The sequence below is a fragment of the Zeus faber genome (assembly GCF_960531495.2).
Source record: "Zeus faber genome assembly, chromosome: 11".
In the NCBI taxonomy this organism is placed as follows: domain Eukaryota; kingdom Metazoa; phylum Chordata; class Actinopteri; order Zeiformes; family Zeidae; genus Zeus; species Zeus faber.
In genome coordinates this window covers 23803270-23817802 of record NC_137205.1, presented here as the reverse complement: position 1 = coordinate 23817802, position 14533 = coordinate 23803270, and the positions used below count along the sequence as shown (strand labels likewise).

At 45.7% G+C, this 14533-nt stretch overlaps 3 protein-coding genes across 3 annotated transcripts; 2 read left to right on the top strand and 1 right to left on the bottom strand.

Moving 5' to 3' along the window:
• On the top strand, positions 1-4007 carry eef2kmt (eukaryotic elongation factor 2 lysine methyltransferase). The gene is made up of 8 exons (XM_080009226.1): positions 1-185; positions 265-327; positions 415-495; positions 937-1038; positions 1869-2002; positions 2457-2701; positions 3383-3535; positions 3878-4007. Exons 1-8 carry the CDS (start codon positions 45-47, stop codon positions 3976-3978), a joined length of 1020 nt encoding a protein of 339 aa, XP_079865352.1. The 5' UTR covers positions 1-44; the 3' UTR covers positions 3979-4007.
• Positions 4008-4022: 15 nt separating this feature from the next.
• Positions 4023-7603, bottom strand: alg1 (ALG1 chitobiosyldiphosphodolichol beta-mannosyltransferase). The gene is made up of 11 exons (XM_080009225.1): positions 7517-7603; positions 7073-7221; positions 6675-6764; positions 6336-6449; positions 5965-6086; positions 5776-5814; positions 5614-5673; positions 5400-5510; positions 4906-5020; positions 4579-4654; positions 4023-4359 (listed from the first exon to the last, which is right to left on the bottom strand). The coding sequence occupies exons 1-11, from the start codon at positions 7550-7552 to the stop codon at positions 4225-4227; spliced, it is 1047 nt and encodes a 348-aa protein (XP_079865351.1). The 5' UTR covers positions 7553-7603; the 3' UTR covers positions 4023-4224.
• A 3198-nt stretch (positions 7604-10801) lies between these two features.
• cUnh16orf89 (chromosome Un C16orf89 homolog) lies at positions 10802-14439 on the top strand. The gene is made up of 8 exons (XM_080009695.1): positions 10802-11016; positions 11701-11853; positions 12171-12321; positions 12560-12677; positions 12775-12937; positions 13065-13169; positions 13257-13346; positions 13889-14439. Exons 1-8 carry the CDS (start codon positions 10848-10850, stop codon positions 13990-13992), a joined length of 1053 nt encoding a protein of 350 aa, XP_079865821.1. The 5' UTR covers positions 10802-10847; the 3' UTR covers positions 13993-14439.
• The last annotated feature ends 94 nt before the right edge of the window (positions 14440-14533 follow it).

The following is a 14533-nucleotide window of genomic DNA, read 5'->3' as shown; positions in this document are numbered from 1 at the left end:
CACATCTGCGGTAACATCTGTGCCCCTGAGCATCCGAGCAGCGCATGGAGACCGGCGCGGAGACCGGCATGGAGACCGGCGCGGAGACCGGCGCGGAGACCGGCGCGGAGGCCGGCGCCGGGGTCCTGCACTCCCTCCGCGTGTCCTTCTTCGCCATGGCCCGCCTGTCGAGCCTGCCCTGGACCGTAAGCTCCCCCCTGCCACCTCCGCCTCGACCGCTTTTCCCTCGCGATTACATCCACTCACAACACCCCGACTCCACAGGGTCTTCGAGAGCGGCTCGACGACGACAGGTCCCCCACGCTGGTTGCGGATGTTCTGCGACAGGTGAAGCCGCGTTCGTCCCGTTGGTCGACGACCGTTCCGATCTAAAAATCAATGAATAACTAACCCGCTGGTTGTGAATGTTTCCAGACATGTCTGCATCCCCTGTGCCGTAAACACCCCCCGGCAGTGGCCTACAGGAGGCTGTTCCTCACCAAGCTCATCAAGATGGTTGCTGTTTATTATTGTTATTATTATTATTTGTTTATCTTGTGCCAAATATAGCTGCAGCATGTCATAATATCGGGGATACGCAAACGTGTATTAATAACGTCATATTTTTTGGTAGGTGGTTTAAATGAAAAGTATCAATCTGTGAATACAAACATTTGGGGTTGAAATATGTTTTTTTTTTTAATCGTAGTTTTGTTCCCCAAAATAGGCTGTCTCAATACAGCCACTGTACAGGACATAAGAATGAGGCTGAAACAAACCCTAAACAATGTAAAATAAGAATGTAAAAAAGGAGTCTGCACTTAAACAAACAGATGACGTCGCGGCTTAAAACGTCCGCTTGTGATTTGTTTTGCTTTTGATGGGCCCCGTGTGCCCCACGCGTCCGCTGCGTCCGTTCACCTGTCCGGCGTCGCTGTCTCCCCTTCCCGTCTGCAGCTGGAGGACACGCAGTCGGAGTCGCTGGACGAGGCCTACGACGCTCTGGGGGAAGTTCTGGGAGCGCCGGGCGGGGCCGAGTGCTACAAGACCTACTTCCTGGTACCCGTCTCGCTGCTAGGCCTGGGTCGCACGCATCGATGTGTTATTACAACCATCGACATGATGTTTGCATATGAATTCAAAAATCCTGTGCGGTTGATGACATTGAACTGTGTGGTCGTGTAAAGTATGACGTCAGACTAAAACTCAAGAGTTATAGACCGGCGGATTTGCGGACGCAGATGAGGTCTAGTCTCGGACTAAATCACGCTCCTTAATCTGGACTAACTGAAATGGCCGTCCTTCAGTCATGGTTTAAGATAGTCTCAGACTTGAGTCTTGGTTTAAAAAGAAAATCAGATTTCCAAGACTTGTGTTAATCTAGGTCTAAATTGAAAGCTTAAATTAAACCTTTGGATTAACGGATGTGGGCCTCCAGGTCGACCTTGACAACAGAGGAAATGGATGATCTGGACTAGGCCAGCACCGAGACCGGACAGGAGGAGTTGATGAGTCCTTCATGATCTTAGTCCAAGCATTTTTAAATTCTGGATTATTTTAAGTAGGATGACGTTAGTCCGGATTCAGACTAAACCCCGTCTGTGAAACAACCCCATAACGTTTCAAACGTTGTATTTTATATCACAATACGGCAATGTCTTCATTTCCTGATGAATTGGTTCTTTCGAAAAGATTGGGAACGGTAGATGTGAAAATATTGCCCGGTTCTACATGGTGCAATTATTCACTGTGCTGGACTTTTAATGTGGTTGTTCATGTGACGTTGACAAGACGGCGTTGTACCAGCCAACATACTCAGCACGTTGCTTTCCCTCAAACCGTACACCCACAACCAGAGCCGCCGTGAGATGTGTGTTGTTGTGCCGCAGCCCGGCGGAGAGCGTGCCACTCTGCTGGAAAGCGTCTCGTTGATCTCCGAGGGAACCACGGGCCTGGTCACCTGGGAGGCGGCGCTCTACCTGGCCGAGTGGGCTCTGGACCACCGGCAGGTCTTCACCGGCAGGTACTGGAACGCCGCCGCAGAATCGTTGATGACGGAGTGAAGGTCCGGTCCCGTGTCCTCCGTCCTCCACCGTCACGTCACGCTCTGCGGTACAATCCTGTCTTCTTCCAAAACCTTGAGTGTTTTGGTGGTGGTGGGGGATGTGGGGGAGGGGGGCTCACAAAGACATCACATGAGCACATTGAAAATGGGTATTTGTTTTGTGTGAATCCTTGAAAAATGCAAAACAATTTGCCTTCAAAAGTACTTGAAAGTCCTTGAATTTCAGTTTGTAATGCCGGAATGAACCCTGTATATAAAAAAAGTTAATTTGTAGGAGTCTATAAATTGACATATCAGACTGACGCATGTTCAGGACCCTCGGACTTCGTCACGTCACGACAAAGCATTTCAGCAAATGGTTTCAGACCTTGTGAGCCTGCGTCCTGCCGCCCCTCCTCCTTCCTGGTTTTAGGACGGTGCTGGAGCTGGGCAGCGGCGTGGGTCTGGCTGGGATCGCCGTGTGCCGCTGCTGCCGCCCGTCCAGGTTCCGGTTCAGCGACCATCACCCCGCCGTCCTGAAGAAGCTGCGGCAGAACGTCCAGATAAACAGGCTGGCGGAGGAGACGGCTGGCGGCGTGTCCGTGGAGGAGCTGGACTGGACGGCCGTGAGCGAGGAGCGGCTGAGAGAGATCGGGGCCGACGTAGTCATCGCTGCAGGTGAGGTTTTTTGTTTTTTTTTGGTTTGTTTTGTTTTCAGTAGGGCACTCGATAAATGAACATTACGTTGGTCGTTAAACGTATTTCAGGGGTGTACTATCATCAATAGATTAAAAATGTCGTATTGAGCTTTGTAGTCTAAATGACTTGACAAACTGGTCAAATCAGATTCAGTTAGAAGTGATCGGGGATACCAAGACACAAAAGGCGTGGATCAAACTGTGTTTTCCTGCAGATTTTCTGATGTTGTTGTGTATCAATGTGTGTATCAATGCGTTACACGCGTCTGAGTGTGTGACAGACCTGAGCAAAAAGCAAATGATAAATCTGAACGGACTACATTCTTTACTGCCACTAGGGAGCCAAAGCTACGAGTGCCGATGATGTTCAAGTTCAAGAGGTTATTTGTCACATACATATATACATACGGTCATACATATATGCAGTGAAATGTCATGACACCCAGTGATTACGCACAATAAGCTCTAAAAATACTAAAATGTGCGATATGAATGACGGTTAAATTATTGCCTAGACAGGAATACATCATCATTTTGCATTTTCGCAATAATTAATTGATTATTTATTTATTAATTTCATTGAAAACTGATTTGGAAGATTACAAACTATTGTAATGAATATCGAGTGTCACAGCATATGTCGTGTGTTCCCGTGGAGCAGATGTGGTGTACGACCCAGACGTCGTAGCTGCTCTGGTGCCGCTGCTCTCCATGATCCTGAGGCGCTATTCCACCGAGGGCCCCGCCCCGCAGGTCCTCATCTCCTCCACCGTACGAAACCCAGACACGTACAACAGCTTCAAGCAGCAGTTGGGTGAGAACACCAGCCCGGGTCATTTTCACCCCCCAAAAAATTGACCGTTTTTTTTCCCTCTTCAGTCAGTCTTATTCAAATTGTCCTTTTGCTCCAACCGTAATTGCACTGAAGAAACTTTTTCATAGGATTAGGACATTTCAGGACTAAAACCAAGCACATGTTAGTTACTGTGGCTTTGTGGTGGTTGACTGCTTTTTTTTTTTTATTTATTTTGGGATAAAGTTGAAATAAAATAATGAAATAAATAATGTAATTTATATCCGTTTAATGTTAATTAAATCTTTGAGGTAGAGTCACGGCCTTGATGATTTGGATGTCACCTGATGTTTCTTTGCTCAGAAACTGAGGGGATCCGCCATGAAGTCGTCACAGGAGCAGTGAGCCACGTGTTTCCCTACAACAGAGTCGATGCCATCGAGTTGATTCAACTGTACATATGACTGAGAATAAAGCTTTTATTTACAAAAAATTACAATGTGACAAACTGGTTTTTGCTCGTTCTAATGTAGAAACGACTCTATGCTGTGGTTGCGGAGGGTGTGGTCCCTCTAACAGTACACCTGTTGACGTATTCCAAAAAACCATCATACCTTTTCTCACATACCTCTGGTACACACGCTTCTAGACTCAATTCTAGAAATATTTTCAAGTAAACAAAAATATGGGCTTTCATTGACTAACAAGTGTTACAGTGGTGCTGAAATGAGGGGAAGGACATTCTGGTCCCAGTTGTTGTCCCAGCGTTGCCCTTGAGCGGTTCGGAGGTTCCTCCTGAACGCAGCGAGTCGCCCTTCAGCGCTGGAAAACTCTGCCAGCAGAGACTGAGAAGACAAGAGGAAACAAATGAGCTCGGAACATTTCAGAGGAGCTGCTCGATTAGTGCCGGCTCCAAGAGCAAACTTCAACGCCTGTAATTCACATTTCAAAAGCTGAAAAAATCAACCGATTCTTCTCCATCATGTCGCTCGATGTACTTTCACGCACGTATACTGATAAAGCAATTCTAATCCCCCAACCCCATCCCTTCATTGGCCTCTCACCTTGAGCTGCAGAGCCAGTTCCTCAGAGTCTTTAAAGATCAGCCCGTTCTGCTCATGTTTCACCAGCTCATCTATACTGAGAAACACAGCGGGCGCACAGCGACGTGCGCACACATCCGGTTAATAAACACACCGATGAGCGCCCAATCCGATCGATTACACCGCTGCAACTATCAATCCCTCTGCTACAACTATCAATTCCGACTGCAGTTAAGCTGCTCGGGGACCGAGTCAGGACGAAAGGACTCGGGTATTAAAATATCGTGTCGAATTTCGTTAGTAGCGCGAGCTCTGAGCCGGGGTAGAAGTCCCATCTGTAATGCTTACCAGTTGAAATTGATGGCACAGACGGGCAAGCAGCAGCCAAACATGTCCACCACCTTCATGGGCAGGTCCAGTCCGCTGGAGGACTTGTGGAGGCACACGCCCAGGTCTGCTGAGCCTGGGACACAGTGACTCGGGCGTTATAAGGCTCGGCACGGACATGAGGAGTACGCCGCTGGTCCGCCATCATGGAACACACGCATGACAACTAGCGCTCGGGTTCTGAAGAAAGGCCGCGAGTCAGGATGAAACACTGAACTCGGTAACCAACGTGAACCGACATTTTGGTCGTTTTTTGGTAGTTTTAGTTATTTTTTTCGATGGTACTGTAAGAGTTTTGAAAAAGTGAACTCGGTATTGAGTTCAGTTAAATGTGTGACCAGTTGTGATTTCCGCCAAGGTGTGACCAAACTGATAACAATTGAAAAATAAATAATATTTCACCAATAGACATTCATGGAGACATAAATGTGTGTGTGTGTGTGTGGCAGCTATACCTAGTAAGACCGGGTAGTCCTCTGCTTCCAGCCATGGAGTACAGATCTCCACATGTTCAAAATGGAGCTTGTCTATCAACTTCCTGTAATGATCTTTCTGGGGTCCTTTCCCTGCGACAAACAGAATCACAAGCATGTTGACAAAGGATTGTTGTTGTGATATGTCATAACCGTGATGTATTAATGAGGAAAAAGAAACCGGCGAGAGGTTTACCTGTGATCACACAGACCAACGACGGCAAGTGGGTTCCTTCTTTAATAAAACCTTCATATTCTGTGTAGAGAGAAAGAGAGAGAGAGAGAATCTCTTAAAAAAAAAACAACAACTAATTAATAATACATTCAATGTCGTTAAATAACAGTGTGTAGCTTCTACCTTCAAGAGCTTTGAGAAGGATGGAAAAATCCTCATCCTCTGTTGAAAAGAAGAGAGGCATCAATTCCGACATATTTTCTTCAATACTCAGCTCGTTTGGCGGCTGGGTCTAAAGGTTAACTCCACTAATAGCTCCATAAGTCGCGGCAAGCCACGTTCTCATCTCTGCCTGGATCCCAGGAGACCCACCTGTCCAGCTGGTGCTGCTGAGCAGCAGCGCAGGGCGTCCGGGGTTCAAGGTCACGGTGCCGTCGCCAGGGTCGCGACGTGAGAACCCGGTCCGCTCCGTCCCACCTTTGAGGTCGACGCCTCTGGAAACAAAAAGACGCCCGGCTCTGATATCCATCCCTTCACCGTCAGTCCTTCCTATTGAGCCAATGCTGTTGTTTATATTATGTGTATTTATTCTACAAAATAACAAATCACACATCATGAAATATTATGCTGTGTCTTATTCACGCTGATAGACACAACCTGTACTGACTGACGGATTATTTTTGAGACGTACACAAACACAACGCAGACGCAGGCACAGAGACCCCCATCCACGGATCACTGACCCGTGATGCCGGAACTGTGGGTGAGTGTCGGCCAGTCGCACAAACAGCTCATGTTGCAGAGTCAGCGGAGCCTCTCTGAATATGGCGGGAGGCTTGTCGTACAGAGTGATCGCCCTTCAGGAGGGAAAGAGAAGTCACCCGCCTGCTCCACCGTCTATGAGATCAAGTCGACTAAAATGGATCAAAATCCCAGTCCAGTTTGGGATTTTTGAATGAGTTGATATTCATTGCGTCGCTGCCGGCATTCTTTAGTACAGAAACATCCGTGATGAGACATAAACGCTGTGTTTTTACGAATGTAATGAGCAAGGCCATAGACAGTTCAAAACCAGTCAGTACTTGATGCCCCAGTTCTTCAGAAGGTCGTCCCTCATGGCGTTGGTGACACACAGGTTGAGCGTGGCCCTGGGGCCAAAAAAGTGTTCGTACCTGGAAGAGATGGCAGCAACATGAGCAAAATGTCTTGAATACATCATATACTCTTTAAGGGTTGAAGGCATCCAACTGCTTAAAACTGTAATGATTAATGCTATAAAAATAAACCAAATTCTCCTTTACTTATATAGCAGGTCCTGTAAATGCATATTATTCGCCAGGAAAAGCCACGAGAGGCTTTTAGAAATGCCAAAAAATAAAAATAAAAAATCAACATTCATAGAAAAAGCTTGCATATAATGCACTAGAATGGCAAAATATACAGAAGGTCTATGTTCAGGTCATGACATACTAACGCTCACCACTTCGCCAGCCTGACAACGGGGTGTCCCTGTCCGTGAGAGAGCGCCATGATGGTGAAGCCGTAGTTGTGCCAGTCGATGATCAACCGGGAGCCACGCAGACCGCAAACGCACCACGCCACCGCAATACTGGGTAAACCTGGAGGATTCTGCAACACAAGGGAAAGGGAATTACTGAAAAGATTACGGCACAACGCACTTTGAGATGCTTCGATGTGAAATGTTGGCCGAGGTATTTTTTGTAAACGCAGAGAATTTGTAAAAACCTGAGCCTGTATAATCCGCAAGTAAAGGGATCCTAACTTCCATCGCACGCATCAGCCAATGCAAAAATACATTCTGTTGATCGCAATTGATGTTTCCACTTGCTTTTTTCCAAAATAGAAACATTTAAAGGGCAATCTGCCAATAACACGGCATCATTACCACACAGAGAGAACAGACCTGCAGAAGAACATGAGACTGTAACTGCATCTTCATCAGCACGTGCAGGAGCTGCAGACACTGGAGAATGACTTTTGACACGTATGTGAGAATTCTTGGTCCCACTATAAAGACAAGACAGAAAGATCAGAGAACTGTTTTTTTTTTTAAACAAGATATATATATTTGAAAAAAAAAAGGGAATCAAAAAGTCAGTTACTTGCCTTGAATTCCTTTCACGTCCGATATGGGGATTATCTTTATTTTGTCACTTTTCAGAATGTCCTGGTGCGGTTTGGTCCCTGAAATAAAAGAAAAAATGAAGACGGTTCTTTAAAAATCAGTAAAACATAGAACAAGGGCAATTGGTGTTCCAACGTTAAAGTGGCAATCCATAAGATCGTCGGCCGGGTGGATTACACGTTAAGAGCCACAACTCCATTCGAAGCTGCAACATTTTTTTTCGACGTCTGGTTTCACCATCATCTCCGCTCTAAGACGGACACTTTGCCTGAAATGATGCCTTCTTCCCAGCGATACATTTGAGGGGTTTTTTTTCTCGATCACTTGAGGTGGTGGGATTTTTTTTAACTTTCACGAGGGATTTTTGTGAATCCACATCGACAGTTGACGATCACTGTTTCCGTTCTTGCGCACGCCCCCCATCAGTGGATCGTTATCAGGGAAGGCGGACCCCGCCACCGACAGTGGAATCGGCACACGCGACCCTTCTTATAAAGTGGCAGCTAAATGAATACGGAGTAAACATCAACCGCGCCACTTCTTGACGAAATAATCTCACGGGATTACCACGTGACGCCTCGGCAGGCAGTGACGTCTTGACTCGCGCCTTCTTCTCCGGTCCTCTTACCTAAAAACCCAACAAACGTGACGTCATACCGGTGCCGGCTGAGGGAGAGGGCGTGATACTGCATGCGAGGACTGCGGCCGATGTCGCCCAGCACCAGCACGCACACCCGCCGCGCAGTTTGTCCGTCACCGTTCCGCAGTTTTCGAATCAGCAGCGCGACACAGGCGGCCGTAAGGGTCGGGGCAACGGCGCTCCAGTTCGCATGGCCGGTATTGAGAAAAGCCGCCGCCGCCGCCGCCGCCGCCAAAAACCCGGCGATTAGTGCAGACGCCGCCAGCAGAGACGTGGAGCCGCCGGGGTCCGCCATTGTTGCTGTGCCACGTGACTCGATGACGTGGCTCACAGGAAGTGCGCGTTGACAAACGAAAGGGACAGTACCTCTCTACTCGGGAGGAGGGTTTCTGTGCAGTACAACGTAAATAAAACGTTATCTCCCTGCCAATGCATCGTTACTCTGCATAGGAAATATTGTTTGTATTTGACAATGATGAAGCCCTGTGTTTCCTGTCAATGTCTCTCTCCCAAGAACATAAATACACGTCAGTTATTTACCAATTAACACGGGCGGGAACCCTAAGGGTCTCCTGTTAATGAAAAACTGACGTCAGTAGTGTATGGACGTCATGGATCCGCCGCACTCACAGGCAAGATGAATAGAATGTGTATCCAGGGCAGTCCTGACACGCCGTCGACCAAGTCTGATCCAGATCGGTCCATTATTGTGGAATAATTTAGTTTAAAAAAACCCTAAATGCCCTGTGCATGCAGGGAATGAGCGCATGCACAGGTGACGTGGTGGAACAGCAGTGTAGTGATTGGTCAACGATAGGAACCTCACCAAGATGGCAGCATGTGCCGATGTAACTGACACCGGAACTTCATGAACATCATGGATCTGACGAACCCACAGGCAATCGGAATACGATTTGTATTAGAGACAGTTCCAACGTGGCGAACTTCGAGTTTCATCATGATCGGCGGTTCAGTATTGTGATCAACGATCGCCACCTCACCAAGATGGCGCCCCACGCACAGCGCGCATGCGCAAGTTGAACGAGCACGCAGATCAAGTGACGGATATAGTGGCGATTGGACTTTAACTAAAGGAATATAATATACAAACTCTTAACCAAACAATGTTACAAAGTGATAGGTATTATTTTTTTACTACTATTAACTTTACTTCTACTACTACTTAACTTTTATGTTTGAAAAAAATGAAGTTGAAGCATCACCAGAAGACAACTGGATTAAACAAAGTGCAGCATAGTAAACATCATAAGTATATATGCTTCTGAATACAACTGGCACTATTTTTTTTTTTTTATATACCCGTGTCAGTCCCACAATGGGGAAATTCCTCTGCATTCACCCATCCTAGTATCTGATGTATCTAGGAGCAGTGGGCTGCCATATAGAGGTGCCTGGGGGGCAGTTAGGGGGTATGTGTCTTGCTTAGGGACACATCAGCATGCTGCCAGGAGGAGCTGGGGATCAAACTGGCAACCTTATGCTTAATAGATGACCCGCTCTACCTCCTGAGCCTTCTACCTCCTTATTATTATTATTATTATTATTATTATTATTATTATTATTATTATTATTATATTACCAGCATAGGCTACAAAGATTGTAGGCTTGTAGTTTTGTGGTTGTTTTTTTACTTTGATCTTATGCATCCTTTATTGTTTCTTCTGTGATGCTGCACTCTGTATGTCACGCTAATAAATAAATAAATAAATCAATAAATAAATTATAACAACCCCCAATTACTTTTAGTTTAAATTCACTTTTCTTTAACATTTCACTCGAACAAACAAACTTCATCTTCAGCTCATTATCAGTGAACCTATTAATAACCCTTCAAAGAGCCTGTTGTCTGATCATCATACCAAAACGACCAAAACTGAAAAAGTTAAAATGATATATTATTATTATTATTATTATTATTATTATTATTATTATTATTATTATTATTATTATTATATTACCAGCATAGTCTGCACATCTAAAAATAATCATAACCAAAGTTAAACAAGTAACACAAAGATTGTAGGCTTGTAGTTTTGTGGGTTTTTTTTTTTAAACTTTTATTTTATGCATCCTTTGTTTGTTTCTTTAGTGACGCTGCACTCTGTGTGCCACGCTAAAAACATCAAAAATAAAGATAAAAATAGAAACAACCCCCAATTACTCGGACAAAGAACCTTCATCTCCAGCTCATCATCTGTGAACCCATTTATAACCCTTCAAAGAGCCTGTTGTCTGATCGTCATACCAAAACGACCAGAGACTGAAATATTTAAAATGATATATTGTAATTATTATTATTATTATTAAAAAAAAAAATATATATTATTATTATTCAAATGAAGTGCGCAACTCACGTGGCTCACGCACGCGGTCACGCCCCTCCCGCAGGAGCGGCTGCCGCAGCGTCCCGCGCGGGAGCCTCCGCATGTAGGCGCACAGTGCGGCGACATGGCCGGGCTGTACCTCGCCGCGCTGCTGGCGCTGGCAGCGGCCACCGCGTCGCAGGAGGAGCTCATTGACGACGTCCTCGGCAGCCTCTCCAGGTCCGCGTCCTTCCTGGAGGACCAGCACCAGAACATCAACCTCGACGGGGTGGTGGGCTTCCTCATCCTGCAGGGTAGGCTGTGGCTGGCGGAGCGCGCAAAACACGCCTGGGTGTTGTGTTGATGTGCGTTCGCCTCATCTAAAACTAGAAGTTCCAATCATTATTATTATTATTATTATTATTATATTTATTATTATTATTGCTATTATTACTATTATTATTATAATTGCTATTATTATTATTATTATTATCATTGTTATTATTATTATTATTATTATTATTATTATTATTATATACAGATATATTATTATTATTGCTGCCTATGTATTTTGGGGTTTTGTTTTTTTAGTAGTTGTATTTTGTTCACACAACTGAGAATTACTGAACAAAGATATTCTTAAGAAACAGGAACTTGGGAAAAAAAAGGGTAGAACAGGACTCAATACTCATTCATTGGCGTACACACATTCACAGCTGTTAGTGGCAGAAATATTGTTTTTTGTATATTTGTACATATGTTGTATTATGTATCTTGATTGATAATGCCCACACAGTGGTGCTGTCATTACTTTTCACTGTGTTTGTCTGCTGCACCTGAACAATACAAGGCTTCCTTCTTAACTTAACCACTTAAGTCATTGACTGTATTGGTCCGTGTTCAACAATGAATCGTCATCCACCATCCCTTTGGTGTATCTGATGAATCAATAAGTCATGGCCGTTTCAAATAAAAGTCTGTTTTGTTCCGTCTGGCAGCCGAGCTGAAGGAAGCCGTGCGGACGTGGCCCCACACCGACCCGGTCAGCTGGGCCCAGCGCACCACAGCCGTGGCTCTGGTCAAACGTCTGGACCTGTGCTTGGCCCGAGCGGTGGCGGCTCTGGAGCAGAACGACCTTAAGTACTACAGAGGTGACTGCAAAAAATGCTCAAAAGTAGCCTGAAAACACAAGTCCAAAACTCACGCCCTCCATTTGAGTCGATAAAATTTGCTTCGCTTTCACAATATGGGGAAACTGCCATAACCAGAAGCTGACAACATAAAAAGTCGTTTACCAATTATTGCATTTGGATCTTTGTGTAACTGGCCGCTCACCCTCTGCCCACCCGTCATCCACCCGTTTTTCCACTTAACCACCTAACATTCCATCCACCCATCCCTACACCCACTTATCCGTCCGTAATCCATCCGTCTTCCCACGTAACATTCCGTTCCTCCACCCATGCAGAATTTGAGCCCCTGTTGACCTGGAGCTTTTGGGTGATTCCCAAGGAGTGGAGCTTCACGGACCCCAGCCTGGTCTACTCGTCCACCAGGAAGACGGAGTGTTACGACGAGCAGCTCAGCGACAAGTGCATGACGCTGCTTCTCGGCAGCTGGTAAGGGGCGGGTGGGTGGGGTTGGGTGAGGGGGTAGAGACATTCATCCATCTGTGTACTCGTCTGTACTTATGTTCTCCTGAACTCGTTTGACAGCTTCTTTTACGGTCTTACGCCCTGTTCGGTGAATTGTCCTTGAGCAAAAAGCAACAGGTCATGGAATAGGCCCCGGTTTTGACGTCAGACATGTTTTAGCCACGGTTCAAAAGGTTCAAACTCTCCCGTCCGTCCCCTCCAGGAAAAACAAAGGGACGCCGTGCATCGTCACCAAGTCCTGTCGGGACACCATGACGCTCTTCGGCTGTCCCGACTACTCTCTCTCCCACCAGCTTCTGTACTTCATGATTGGGACGATGGTGAGAAAGTTGGTCACAAAACACCATGCAGTTACAAACAGGCGTAGCTGTAGGGACTAAGTCGATGGCAATGTCCTCTGAACGTCCCTCCCCACAGAAAGGCTGCACCAGCATGCTGAAGGGGGACCTGCGAGCCTCCCGGGCCAACCTGACCGAACAGAGCTACCAGAAGATCTTCTGCTCCAACATGATGAAGAGCAACCAGGAGAGCTTCAGCGACCACTTCAGCAAACAGACGCACGACATCTTCATCGAAAATAGTCAGCGCTTTTATTATTATTATTTTTTTTTTAACTTTTGTGGACGAACAGCGTTTCAGTGTTTCCTTTATTTAGCCAGGAGGCCAGCTTTCCTTGTGACCGTGGTCTCTGTGCTCCCTGTTGACAGTCCTGCTGTGCGGATTGTCTGGCTTCTCGGATTTCTACCAAACCGATTGGTTGCATCATATCCTGAGCCTGCAAGACCGAGAAGTGGGCTGTTTCGGGAGGGATGGTCAGTATTAGCAGTAGCGGGAGCCGTGTTGGACAGGCCGCACTGACTTTGTATTGCAGAGTTGTAGCGCTCTCTGTGTCTTTGCAGGGAGAGTTATCTCTCAGATTATCGGAGACGAACTGCTGGAGCAACTGCAGCCCCACAGGAGAGTGAAGAGACGGGAGAAGACCTTACAAGGTGTGTGAAGTTGCGCCGCGGCTGTGGATTCAGCGGTCTTGGTGCAGGATATCAGCCAGATATGACACTAAAATAGATAATTATTGGAGAATATCCCCAATAAAAAAACCTGAAACTAAGGGCTGTAACAAACAGCAGACCTAGCAGTCTCAAATACTGTAAATTTAACTATGATCTAATGAGTCCAAATTGACAGCGGAGGTAAACATACAGTATACTGTTCTGTAAAAAGTAATGTTATCAGCGATGAAAAAGTGGTTTCCCAAGTGTGTGTGTGTGTATGTATGTGTGTGTGTGTGTGTGTGTGTGTGTAATGGCGGTGTAAGATATAAAAATAAAGGGTTTTATTTGTTTTTTTTATTGGAATTTGTCAAGACTTGACAAGACATAGAAATTAACATATAATGAACCAACCGAACTAGATCCAATGCAGATTAGTATGAAAGCTAATACAGGGCACTGAAAAAGCAGTCAAAGTAAACACAAAATAAATATGAATATATTTTATTATTATTATTATTCTTCTTCTTGTATTCCTTCAGACGGCTGTTCCAGTCACATGACGGGCGTGGCTGTGAGCGCGCTGGGCGGTTACCTCAACTACTACCTGGCTGAGCAGGACATCACCAAGAGGCCTCTGTCCTGAATGCTCCCCCTGAGCAGCTCCACCCCGCACCACGGGGGGACGTTCCGGAGCGTGTTCACACAGACTGAGGACTGTTACAGCGCGGGAGCGTTACCCTTTCAACGCGGCTATATGATATAATACAATAACCAGGGTGACTCTCTCTCTCTCCTCTAGTCTATCCACATGCATCTATGTAAACTAATGCTGAGTGACGCTTCACTTGGTGAGACTGATATTTATCTAGACCGGTGGCGAAAGATTGTCAAACAGGGTTACGTTATGAAGCTTGTGTTGTATTCTGTAAATGGTCAATTGGAAAGGACTGCAATATCATGAATATGTCCAAACGTTAACCAGAACAACATGGCCTTGCTTCATTTTACATTTGTTATTTCACTTCTTTCACTATTTTCCATGTCGCTTAACTGTATGTATTAAAAAAATAAATAACACAACGTGTGTGAATATCCTTCCTCGTGTCTCATAGGAAATGTACCTTGAGCTCAAACTCAACACAAACTCAAACTATTAGAGCTGTTGACTTGAAATCTGTCGTACA